Source organism: Nicotiana tabacum, chromosome 18 (assembly GCF_000715075.1).
Source record: "Nicotiana tabacum cultivar K326 chromosome 18, ASM71507v2, whole genome shotgun sequence".
Classification (NCBI taxonomy): domain Eukaryota; kingdom Viridiplantae; phylum Streptophyta; class Magnoliopsida; order Solanales; family Solanaceae; genus Nicotiana; species Nicotiana tabacum.
This window is the reverse complement of record NC_134097.1, coordinates 14,099,235-14,111,497: the sequence shown is the minus strand read 5'-3', so window position 1 is coordinate 14,111,497 and position 12,263 is coordinate 14,099,235. Positions and strand designations below refer to the sequence as shown.

At 33.0% G+C, this 12,263-nt stretch overlaps 2 protein-coding genes across 2 annotated transcripts; one reads left to right on the top strand and one right to left on the bottom strand.

The window, feature by feature from the left end:
* The first annotated feature begins 555 nt into the window (after window positions 1-555).
* LOC107766098 (protein CHLORORESPIRATORY REDUCTION 6, chloroplastic-like) lies at window positions 556-3,609 on the top strand. The gene is made up of 4 exons (XM_016584823.2): window positions 556-862; window positions 1,593-1,724; window positions 2,413-2,621; window positions 3,251-3,609. The coding sequence occupies exons 1-4, from the start codon at window positions 634-636 to the stop codon at window positions 3,455-3,457; spliced, it is 777 nt and encodes a 258-aa protein (XP_016440309.1). The 5' UTR covers window positions 556-633; the 3' UTR covers window positions 3,458-3,609.
* Window positions 3,610-9,316: 5,707 nt separating this feature from the next.
* Window positions 9,317-11,889, bottom strand: LOC142172426 (uncharacterized). Its single transcript, XM_075236036.1, has 6 exons — window positions 11,641-11,889; window positions 11,343-11,555; window positions 11,198-11,249; window positions 10,836-10,866; window positions 10,237-10,454; window positions 9,317-10,008 (listed from the first exon to the last, which is right to left on the bottom strand). The coding sequence occupies exons 1-6, from the start codon at window positions 11,887-11,889 to the stop codon at window positions 9,317-9,319; spliced, it is 1,455 nt and encodes a 484-aa protein (XP_075092137.1).
* Window positions 11,890-12,263: the final 374 nt, after the last annotated feature.

Below are 12,263 nucleotides of genomic sequence, written 5' to 3'. Positions count from 1 at the left end.
ATTAAAAAGTTTCGGAACTTTGAATTCAAAAATCAAATTTTACGAGTTATTTTTTTGAATTGTGTGTTGTTACAAATGATTGAGAATATCCGTTGGAGTTTATATCTTAATTTTAGTCAATTAGGTGATGATTTGAAATTGTATGTTAGCAATTTTAGATTGAAACTTGAAGAGTAAGTCATAAATAAATTGTATGCAAATTATATATCGGGTGTGCAAATGACATATAAAATACAAACAACTAACATATTTGTATGCAAGTTGTATGTATGTTGACTGAATTCTGTATAACACAAAATTATATACAAATGTATATAAGTTCTATGTAAGTGGTAGCTTTTAATAGGATACTGTACAACAAAAGTTGTATACAAGTTATATAAATTGTAGGTTTTGATAGAATTTATATATATTATATTTATAAAAAAGGCTCTAACTACTTTTTTATATATTATATTTATAAAAAAGTCAATACTTTCAGCCCAATTATGCAATTTGAAAAGAACGCCTCCAAATACTCCGCTAGTATGGATATAAACACAAGGCCAGAAAAAAAAGGTGATAAGCTAACATAAAAAACTATTTTAACTGTCAAAAAAATCACAAGAAACAAGAGTCGTTACTTCTTTATCCATGGCTTCCACAAAACCATTACATACACTTTCTTCTCCTCTCAAACAAACAATTCCTGCTTTTGTTCCATTAATTTCCTATAAACCCAATTCAGATTTTTCAACTTCTTTCACTTCTTCTTCTTCTTCTTCACAGGTAAATCAAGAATCCCAGCTGAGACAAGTTGCTGTTTTTGTAGCATTCAATCCTTCTGGGAATTTTGACCTCCCCCTTTATGATGAGCAAGAAAGTAAGCTCATTAATTACTTCATTTATATATCATAAGTTCATTCTTTTATTATATTCTTTGGTCTCGTTTATATAACATTTGTCGTTTATAGTCTATCTCTTGGTATTTTATCATGTTTTCATGTTCCAATTGAGCAATGCAATGTCCTTCAATTCGTATTATCCCAATTTTGTTCAGTTAATATTCCTTTAGCATTATTGACGTAACAGAATGTCGTTTATAGTCCATCTCTTATGAGTTGCTCAGTACGATGGATAAGCAAAAATAAGTACGATGGATAAGCAAAAATAGTCCATGGATAAAAATTTAGTACCGTTTTATTCCTTATTTGATTATGATTATTAATTCTGGGATAAGTTATTCCAGGTTTAAAATTAGCACAAGAATAACTTATATCTGCCAGAGGGTGGAATAGTAATCCTAGAATAAGTTATCCCAGGATAAAGCAGTAAAATTAACAATTCAAGGATTAATACAACATACCAAACAGTCAATAAGAAATAATATCAGGATAATTAATCTCATCATAACTTGTCTTCAAACAAAATGACCCCTTGGTATTTCGTCATGTTTTCATGTTCCAATTGAGCATTGTCCTTTTATTATTATTATTATTATTACAAAATGATAAGATAACTCATAGTAGAACCATTTTTTTCTGGTGGAAAATTTTACTTGAGAAATAATTTGGCGTTTTTAATTAACTTACAATTGTAATTTTGATTAACAGATACAGAAGTAGCACCTCCACCAATGCCACCAACAGAAGGTAGATACGAAGTTGTAATAGATAATGACATCATTCGACGACTTGATTTATCCCCATTTCAGATTGCAACTGGATTATCATCACCCTTATCTGGTATGTATTACACTAATTAATCTTAGGAATAATTTGACTATATTACCTTTATTTCTTTCTTTAAGCTAGTAATTAATCACTATACGTCTTCTTGGGACTGTGAAGGTAAAATTTTTAAAAAATTAAACTTTTTAAACTAGCAAGTTTCTTTTAACTAAAGTGAATAAAAAGAATCGGAGGAAATACATGTTAGAATAAAAAAGTAATTAATAACTTAATAATTTTTTAAATAGATTCGTTCTTTTCCATCTTATCCAATTTCCATAAACACATTAAAAAATCAGCTCAGTGCACAAGGTATCCCGCGTTCAGGAGGCAGAGTTCGGGGAAGGGCCGCACCTCAAGCAGAGGCGGAGTCATGATTTTAACTTTATGGATTCTGAATTTTAGACCGAGGACAACTTTATGGTTTCTGAATTTAGTATTCGTATATATTTAATGAATTTTTTAAACACAAATACACTATTTGAGCAAAAGCTAATGGGTTCAACCGAACTCATACCTGGGCTTCTAGCTCCGCCCTAGACCCTAAGAGGTGTGATATAAACAACCTACCATAATGCAAGTATTACTGGTTACTTCCACGGCTCAAACCCGTAACCTATATAGGTCATAAAACGCGTAATCTTGTTCGTATTTTGGATTAGCACAGTATTATGATGCTAATAATAATGTAAAATTGTAATAGCCAAGCCAAAAGAGTTTCTGGAAAGGACAATTGGTTTTACAATCAACTACGCAAAAGAAGATAAATATGATCCAAGGGAATTATCAGAATTTCCAGATATACGACTATGGTTCGTTCGACTAGATGCTACTTACCCATGGTTGCCAGTTTTATTGGATTGGAGAGCTGGAGAGCTTGCACGTTATGCAGCAATGTTGGTACCCCATCAGGTATTATAAACTTCTTGAATTAATCTAAATGTTGCCTTTCTCTGTTCAGATTTAACTTATAGATACTGATAGTGTAAAAAACTTTTACACAATTACAAATAGTGTATTTGAATCCTTGATGTGTAATTTATTTTATACAATCAGTTTATTTTAACATATTCTAGCATATATTTAATCCTTGATTAAACTAAACAATAGGCAGTTCCGTGTACTAAGTTTGTATTATGGGCGGGTTCTCAAAAAGAGTCAAATCATTAGAACTATTGTATGTTTTACCTTGTATTTAGGAATTTTTACACAAATAGCCGGCTGGATTTACTGTTTGCTTTTCATTAGCCGGTATACATAGATTATACACTGATTATACATAAATTATACATGAATTATACTCATATTATACATTCACCAGTTATATTTAGTTTAAGCAGTTGGATAGACGGCTATTTAGGTTAATTTTTCTTATGTTTTTGCAAGAGGTAGTTTTGAACCGTGACCTCCTGATCACATGGCACTAACTATTACCGTTGCTCCAAGAGCTTTGTTCAATTAAACTAAAGGCGACGTTTTCTTTAAATTCATGCTTTTTTATTGGCAGATTTATTTTTTAATTCAAGATTTTTTGTTGACAGATGAGTATGAAAATGGGGATAGTATTCAATCCAGAGGCATTGGAGTTGTTTGTGATGAATAAGGTGTTTGTTGTGTATTCTTGGTTGAAGCAAAATGAGATTCCAATGCCAAGACTGAAGACAAAAGATATGGCAAGAATGCTTGGTTTTGGAATTGGGGATGAACTTTTTGACTTGATTGATAAACACCATATTGATACTTCATAAAGTTGAAGAAAGAGGAAAATTAGGCTTCTCCAAAAATTAAATTTTTTGAATATGTGGAATATCAAAAGCTTATTTTTCTATTCGTAGCTAGTAGTTGTGGAGGTCTGAGTTTCATATTAAATTAGATATGGTTTTGATTACGTTATATTAAATCATATGATGTACATCTTTTACTTAGTTGAAATTATATCAAGGTGATATATATTTGAAAAAATAAAATTGTACAACTGTTTTCAAAATAATAGCCGAAAATATATATTTTTGTATATTTTGTTGTATATATATATATATTTATATATGTTATAGACAAAAATATACAAAATATTATACACTTTTATCGCTAATGAATGTAAATAGTTTTGATCGTGGACTAAAAGTGATATTTGCCCTTAATATTTCAAAGGCGAAAAGAAAACAAAATCAAGTCTTCTCCTGCAGGAAAAATTAAGAGTATTACTTTTCTTTTTCAGTTCTTAGTTGACATGTTGAGGGAAAAAAACGAGTTCCTTTTGAGAAAAGAAGTTAAAAGATAGACTATCTTGTTCTTTAATTGAAGTAATTCTATCCAATTTTCTGTAGTAGCATGTTTTTGTTTATTGAGATGAGATTTTTTACCCAGTATGACATCTCTAAATACCACTTTTCACACTTTAATCATTTTAACCCTTGTTAATTGCTTTTTTCCACTTGGGCCTCGAGAAAACATTTTACTTCAGTTACCTAGAGGGATTTGCAGTCATACCTTATATTTGTGCCACCTTTTAATCTGTACCCTATTTTTTAAAATTATTGATTTGATACCCGGTTGACAAAATATCCGTAGTAATATAACCATTATACCCCTGACAAAACATATAAAAGATGCATCACGCATAACTCACGTTACGGTTCTCCTCCATCACTCCGTCCCTCCTCAGATCTTCTCTCGCATCTTCCATAATCACGAAACCAAAAAGTTGAACCAGATTCAAATTCCAAATTCAAAATTACAAAATACATTGTAAGTATTGCAAATCATCTTCAGAATTCAAATTAGTTTTTGAAACTGATTGATCTTCATGAATTCATCATGCTTTTTAAGTTTTAATTCAATCAACCCATATATTTTAATCACACTTGTATGGAGTTATAGAATAAATTTATTTCTGGATACTGTTAAATGCAGGACACATAGGCATTCAACAGTTTTGTCATGAGGACAAACATGCTGAAGTTTTTGGTTTGTTTGCTAGAACATGATACTAAACAAGCTGAGTTTTTACATAATTCGCTAAACCTTCATACCAAAATGCTAAAATCTTTGTCTTGTAGTATAAAAAAAGCTGAAGTTTTTTAGTTCATTTGCTAATACTTCTGCACTAAAATATGCTGAATTTTTGTCCTGGATTCAATAGTTTTGTCATGAGCTTTTTTCGAAATTTCAGCAGAAGATGCTGAAATTGTTTAGTTCATTTGTAAAAACTTCAGGACAAACCTGCTGAAGTTTTTCTCCTGCACTATGTAATTTTCTAGTGAATTTAACTAGCTGAGTTTTTACATAATTTGCTAAACCTTCACACTAAAACGCTGAATTCTTTGACTTGCAGTATAAACAAGCTGAAGTTTTTTAATTCATTTGCTAATACTTTAGCATTCAATATGCTGAAATTTTATCCTGGATTCAATAGTTTTGTCATGAGCTTTTTTCGAAACTTCAGCAGACTATGCTGATGTTGTTTAGTTCATTTATAAAAACCTCAGGATAAACCTGCTGAAGTTTTTCTCCTGCACTATGTAATTTTTTAGTAAATTTAACTAGCTGAGTTTTTACATAATTTGCTAAACCTTCACACCAAAATGCTGAAGTCTTTGTCTTGCAATATAAACAATTTGAAATTTTTTTGTTCATTTACTAATACTCCAGCATTCAATATGCTGAAGTTTTGTCCTGGATTCAATAGTTTTGTCATGAGCTTTTTCAGAAACTTCAGCAGAAGATGCTGTAGTTGTTTAGTTCATTTATAAAAATTTCAGGACGAAACTGCTGAAGTTTCCCTCTGCACTATGTAATTTTCTCCTGCATGCTGAAGTTAAATTTCGTTCATGCTTAAGTTTTGTGCAGTATTAAACAGCTTTTTCATGAGCTTTTTTTCGAAAACTTCAGAATAAACAAGAAGGCTGAAGTTCAGCAAATATAAAACAAAAATTTCAGCTCCTAAATGCTGAAATTCAGCAAATACAAAATAAAATTTTAACTCCTAGAATGCTGAAAGTTCACCAATTACAAAACAAAAACTTCAACATAAACTCGAAGTTCAGCAAGCACAAAAATAAAAACTTCAGGACTATAATGCTGAAGTTCAACAGTTACAAAACAAAAACTTCAGCAAAAACTCGAAATTCAGCAAACACAAAACAAAACTTCAGCTCCTAGAAATGCTGAAGTTACAAATACAGAACACAAATTCAACTCCAAATAATGCTGAAGTTCATAAAATAATATAACAAAAACACAAAACAAAACTTCAGCTCCTAGAATTAAGTTATCATTGAAGTATTATAAACTTCACACTTTAATAGCATCATATATTTTACTCTCAAAATTGTTAAAAATATCAAAGTATCCAAAAATCACTGAAGAATTTATAGAATTTTCATCAAAAATACAAACACGCGTTCAAAAAACCTAAAAACACAATCGTAAAAGTAAAACCTAGAAAACTAATGCACTAATCAAAGTAAAACCTAGGAAACTATTTTATCATAAATAAAAAAAAAAGAGAAACGATTCAACTAAGATGACTATAAATAAATAAAAAACCAGAATTAAATCGTAAAAATAATACTAAAACAAAACCCAGAAAGTTAATGCAATGTACCTGTGATTAAACGTAATGTTATTGGGGAACAAACAGTTAAAAATCAAGAAGAATCGAAAACCGTTTGATTTCAGAGAGAAACAAATCAAAAAACGCGAAGAATGGGAGAAGAGAGACGGAGATAGTAGAATGGCGTATATTTGGAGAGAAAGTAGTCTTTTAATAAAGAAGGGCAAAATCGTCTTTTTAAAATATTTTTAACAAAAAAATAGGTACGGATACAAACAGAAAAACAAAGCGGGTACAGGTTAAAAATGGACGACCAAATAGGGCGCCTCATGCAATTTTTACGGTTACTTGTAAGTTACAAAAGGCCCAATTTTACGTTTGAGCCCAACCCAACAGCCCTAAATTTTCTTCTCTGTGTTTTATCTTTTTCCTTTTTATTTATTTTGTGATTTTCAAATATATTCACTAAATTTTTAATCTAACTCATCTGCTTGACCCAATTCTCCAAATGCAAAACTCTAAGTCTTGTTATAATTAGGAAATATAGATAAAATACATGATTAATTAATTTCATGAATGATTACTCAATTTTTACTTTATTGCACCAAAGTCATTAAGCTATTTTTTTTCGTAACGAAGAAATTGCTCAACTTTACTGAAGTGTTATAGAAAGTTAGTACAATAATTTGTTGGCAATAAATTAAACTCACTCAATTTTTCTTAAGTATCGCAAAGAATCGGGAAATAAACAAAACATGGTGTAGTGGGACATAAAATTATTTTTATAATATATAGACAAACTTGAGTAACTTTTTAGTTACAAAAAATATTTAATAGCTTTACGTAATACTTAGGCAAAGTTGAGTAGCATTTTTCTTTTAGAAGATAGGTTAATATCTATGATGCAATAAAATAAAAATTGAATGATCATTCGTGAAAGCAACCTCATAAACCATAGTAGGTAACTCAGGTTTCTCCAATTATGTATGTCAAATTATCATTGGAAATTTTAACGATGTCAGTTGTTTATTATCCAACTTTTCTAATTGTAGGTCTGCTGCTAACGAAAATGTTCAGCAGTTGATCAATATTTTTAGTCGTTAAGACGTTAAGTATGTTCGGCAGTTCATGAGCTAGAACTTATAGTCGTTATGTTTTACCAAAAAATCTAGAATATAATTTGAAAAGAAACAAATTCTAACTTTAGATGAAATTAATCTGAAAGAGTGCTCTCAGAAAGAGACTTAAATAAAAAGCAAAGAAAACAAAAGAGTTTCTTTGTACGTATCAAGTCTGAGATGATGAAATAAAAAATAAAATAATAATCTGTTAGTTAAATTGCATTGATATGTTAGAATCCAAGGATCCGAAGCTAACAACGAGATCGAGAGAGAGATAATTGTCGCACACAAAGAGAGAGAGAATGCAGTTTGGTAAAATGACCCGGTAAGGATCTCTGGAATCTTCTATTACATATATACATGATCCGACCTGTTCCTATTATAAAGAATAAAGAATCAGCCCAATATAGATAATTAAGTCCAACTACAACATAAGCCCAAAATACAAAATACATGAAAGTGAAACTCAAATATGCTAACACCCCCACCCCCCCCCCTCAAGTTGGAGGGTGGTTCGCCACACCCAACTTGCTCAAAATAGAACGATGATGTACACCAGAGAGAGGCTTGGTGAGCATGTCTGCAAGCTGCTGGGGACAAAGGATAAGGATATAAGGCCTTCATGGAGTTTCTCATGCACAAAATGACAGTCGAGCTCGATGTGCTTGGTGCGCTCATGAAAAGCATGATTCCGAGCTGTATAGATTGCAGACTGACTATCAAGATGGAGGGGAGCTCGAATAATGAAAGTCATAGATAACTCACTGAGCAGCCTGGTTAGCCAAGCCAATTCGGCAACAACCCGATGCATTGACCGGTATTCTACTTCAATAGAAGAAAGAGCTACAGTATGCTGTTTTTTCGACTTCCAAGTGAGAAGGGAACCTCCAAGTAAAACCAAATAACTACTAACAGATCTCCGAGAGGTGGGACAAGTGGCCCAATCGGAATCACAGTATGCTTGAAGAAAAAATTCAGAGGCATTGGACATAAGCAGCCCCTGACACAAAGTACCATTGACATACCTCAAAACATGATAAGCAGCAGTAAGATGAATAGAGGAAGGAGCATGCATGAATTGACTGTGAAATTGAACAGCGAAGGCAAGATAAGGTCTAGTATTAGTGAGGAAATTTAATTTTCCAACTAACTGTTTGTAGAGTGTCGGATCAGACAAGGGCTCCCCAGAAACATCTTTGAACTTCACAGCAACATCCAAGGGACTAGCTACTGGAGTGTAATCCAAGCAGTTTAACTCAGAGAGAAGATCCAAAGTAAATTTTCTTTGGCACACAATTGCTCCTTCAGGCTCAGACAATATTTCCAAGCCAAGAAAATAATGGAGGTGCCCCAAATCCTTAATTTTAAACTGGTTGTCCAAAAATTATTTGAGGGAAGACATCTCTTTGTCATCATTGCCACTTAGAAAAATATCATCAACATAAACAGCGACAACAGTAATGCAACCATCAATAGACTTTATGAAAAGAGAATAATCATTTTTAGAGACTGAATAATCCAAGGAAATGAGAGATTCACTCAACTTGGAATACCATTGTCTAGAGGCTTGCTTTAAACCGTACAAAGATTTCTTCAATTTGCATATCATATTAGTCCCAGAAACTACCATCCCTTGAGGAATCCTCATGTACACTTCTTCATCTAAGTTTCCATGCAAAAAATACATTATTTACATCTAGTTGAAACATATTCCAACCCTTCTTAACAACAACAACTATGATGGACCTAATGCTAGTCATTTTAACAACATGGAAAAATATTTCGGTATAGTCAACCCCTTCTTGTTGAGTGTCCCCTCTCACAACTAACCTTGCCTTAAACCTTTCTATACTTCCATCTGCCTTATGTTTAATTTTATATACCCATTTATTCTCAATGGGTTTCTTACCGAGTGAAAGGGGTACAATAACCTAAGTGGCATTTGACTCAAAAGCCTCAAACTCTTTTAACATTGCTTCTTGCCAAGCAGGATGTTGTGTTGCTTGCTGATAAATTGTAGGTTCATGAACATTATTTAAAGCCTTAAGTAAATCTTGATTAGTGGAACTTAAACTACTGAAGCAAACTGACTTGGGAAAAGAAGCAACATAAGTCAAAGTGAAAGGTGAAGAAGAGAAAACAGAACCACACACATAATCTCTTAGGTAAGAAGGAAGGTGATGAGGTCGGGAAGGATATCTAGGAGCATTTTCAGGTGTATGGACTGGAGAAACAGAAAGGGAAGGAGGTGCAGAAGAGGAGTGCACAGAGGAAGGAGTAGAAACAACCTGCAGAGGAGAATAAGCAAAGGAAGAAGGAGTGTTGTGGTGAGGAAAAGCAGCTGGAATATTCTGTTGAGGGGAAGGAATATGTTGATGAGATGAAGGAGTGTGATGGGGAGGGTAACCAAAATCTGAAGAATTAGAAGAACCCGAAAATAATGTTTTAGGTGAGGTAGATTCTGAGTAAGAAAATATATTTTCATGAAAAATAACATCTCTAGAAATAAGAATTTTCTTGTTTGAAAGTTGCAACAACTTGTATGCTTTCTTTCCAGGAGGATAGCCAAAAAAGATACAAGGTGTAGATCTGGGAGAAAACTTATCTCTAAGAGGTTTAGGGACTACAACATAACATAAGCAACCAAAACTTTTCAAATGACTGTAAGAAGGTTGAGTGCCATATAGGATTTCATATGGAGTTTTTTCAGATAACAAGGTACTTGGGAATCTATTTATTAAATAAGTAGATGTAAGTATGCAATCACCCCAAAAATAAAGTAAAAGTTTGGACTGGTATAGAAGGGCCCGGGCTGTTTCTAATAAATATTTGTACTTTCTTTCGACTATACCATTTTGTTGGGGTGTATATGGGCAAGATATCCGATGTAAAACTCCTTTGGACTGGAAAAATTGGGTAGCTTCAAGACTGGCACCAAGTTCAAGGGCATTATCTGTCCGAATGGTTTTAATCTTTACGTTGAATTGGGTTTCAACCATTGAGAAGAATGATTTTAGAGAAGAAAGAGCATTGCCCTTGCTACTTAAAAGATGAGTCCAAGTACCTCTACTACAGTCATCAACCAAAGTTAAAAATATTTGCAATTTTTATACGTTGCGGTGTTATATAGTCCCCACACATCGACATGAATAAGATAAAAAATATGTAAAACATGAGACTGACTATGAGGAAAAGGAATTCTTTGTTGTCTCACAAGTGGACATACATCACAAATGAAAGGTTGTCTATCATAAGATGAAATATTGATACAAGTGATTTTGTGTAGTTTAAAAAATGATAGATGTTCTAGTCTATTATGCCACAAAATATGAGACTTATTCATGGTGACAGTATTTACATGAACAAAAAATGGAATAGGAACAGCAGAAGAAGCAGCATATGGTTCTGTGGAGGTAGAGTTAAGTAGATAGAGCCCTTCAACCATCTTACCAAGTCTCAATGGCTTCTTCAGAGAAGGGCCCTGTAGGAAACATGCAGTAGAGGAGAAAGTTAACAGCAAAGATGTGTCAAGAATGAGTTTGTATACAGAAATGAGACTGTACTTAAATGTAGGCAGATAAAGGACCTTAGAAAGAGTGACAATCGAATTAATATGTACCGTACCAGTAGAAGTTACTTTCACTTTGTAACCATTACGTAGTGTGACAAGAATAGGAATATTGGTAAGTAAATTTTATTGGAGGTCATATGGTCAGTTGCTCCAGAGTCTATAATCCAAGAGTTAGTATTTAAATGAGTCTTTGGACATGAACAAGAACCACAACTTCTATGACAAAAACATGTAAGTATACCTGCAAAATTTACAGAGGCAGTAGGGAACTGATTTTGACCCTCATCGGCAACCTGGACATGTTAGAGAATGCTCATGAGTTGTTTGTACTGGTCTACAGTTATGGTAGAAGAAGTGAAATTCTTAGTGGGATTATCAGCTTTAACCTCAGAGTTTGAGTACACATTGGCAGCAACTCTAATATTTTTATTGCCAAATTTAAAGTTTTGTGGATAACCATGAAGTTTATAGCACGTTTCTAATACATGCCCACTCTTTTTGCAATACCGACAGAAAGGTTTCCTAGGGTCTGGAGCTCTTTTTGCATCAGAGTTTCCTCTTTGATACTGATTCGGAGTAGTGAAGTTGTATTTCTGATTCTGAACCCATTAAGAACTGCATTAGCTTCAAATTTTGGTCCCTCTTTATCATCTTATGCTTACCCCCACAATTGCATTCACAGACACAATAGGATTCTGTATTCAATGACTCTATTTCATCCCAAAGCCTTTTAACCTTGTTGAAGCATCCACTTACATCAGAATAACCTTGAGAAACTGAGCTCAGATCCTTCTGAACCTCATACATTCGAGCACCATTGGACTGTCCATAATATTGATTCAATTCATCCCAGAGTCCTTTGGCAGTTTTCGAGTATATGACACTTTGAGAAATGTCTGAGTCGAGAGAGTTGAGAATCCAGCTAATGACCATATTATTACACTGTTCCCATTGATTGAAGAGTGGTGAATCAATATCAGGACGAGTATAACTACCATTGATAAATCATATTTTCTTCTTTGCAGAAAGTGCAATTATAATTTCCCTTCTCCAAACACCAAAACAACTACCATTGCATTGCTTAGCAATTAACATAATGCCGGAATTATCAGAAGGATGCAAATAAAAAAAGTGAGAAGGAGGAAAAACTAGTTCATCATCAAAATGAAGATTGAGAGACGGATTCAGATTATTAGGATTTAGAGATGGATTTTGGTCAATTTGTTCATCACAATCGCTTTGATCACCCATCACGAACACGCAATAGAGAAGTTACCAGCTTGGAATCAAATTACCCACAGAGAAAG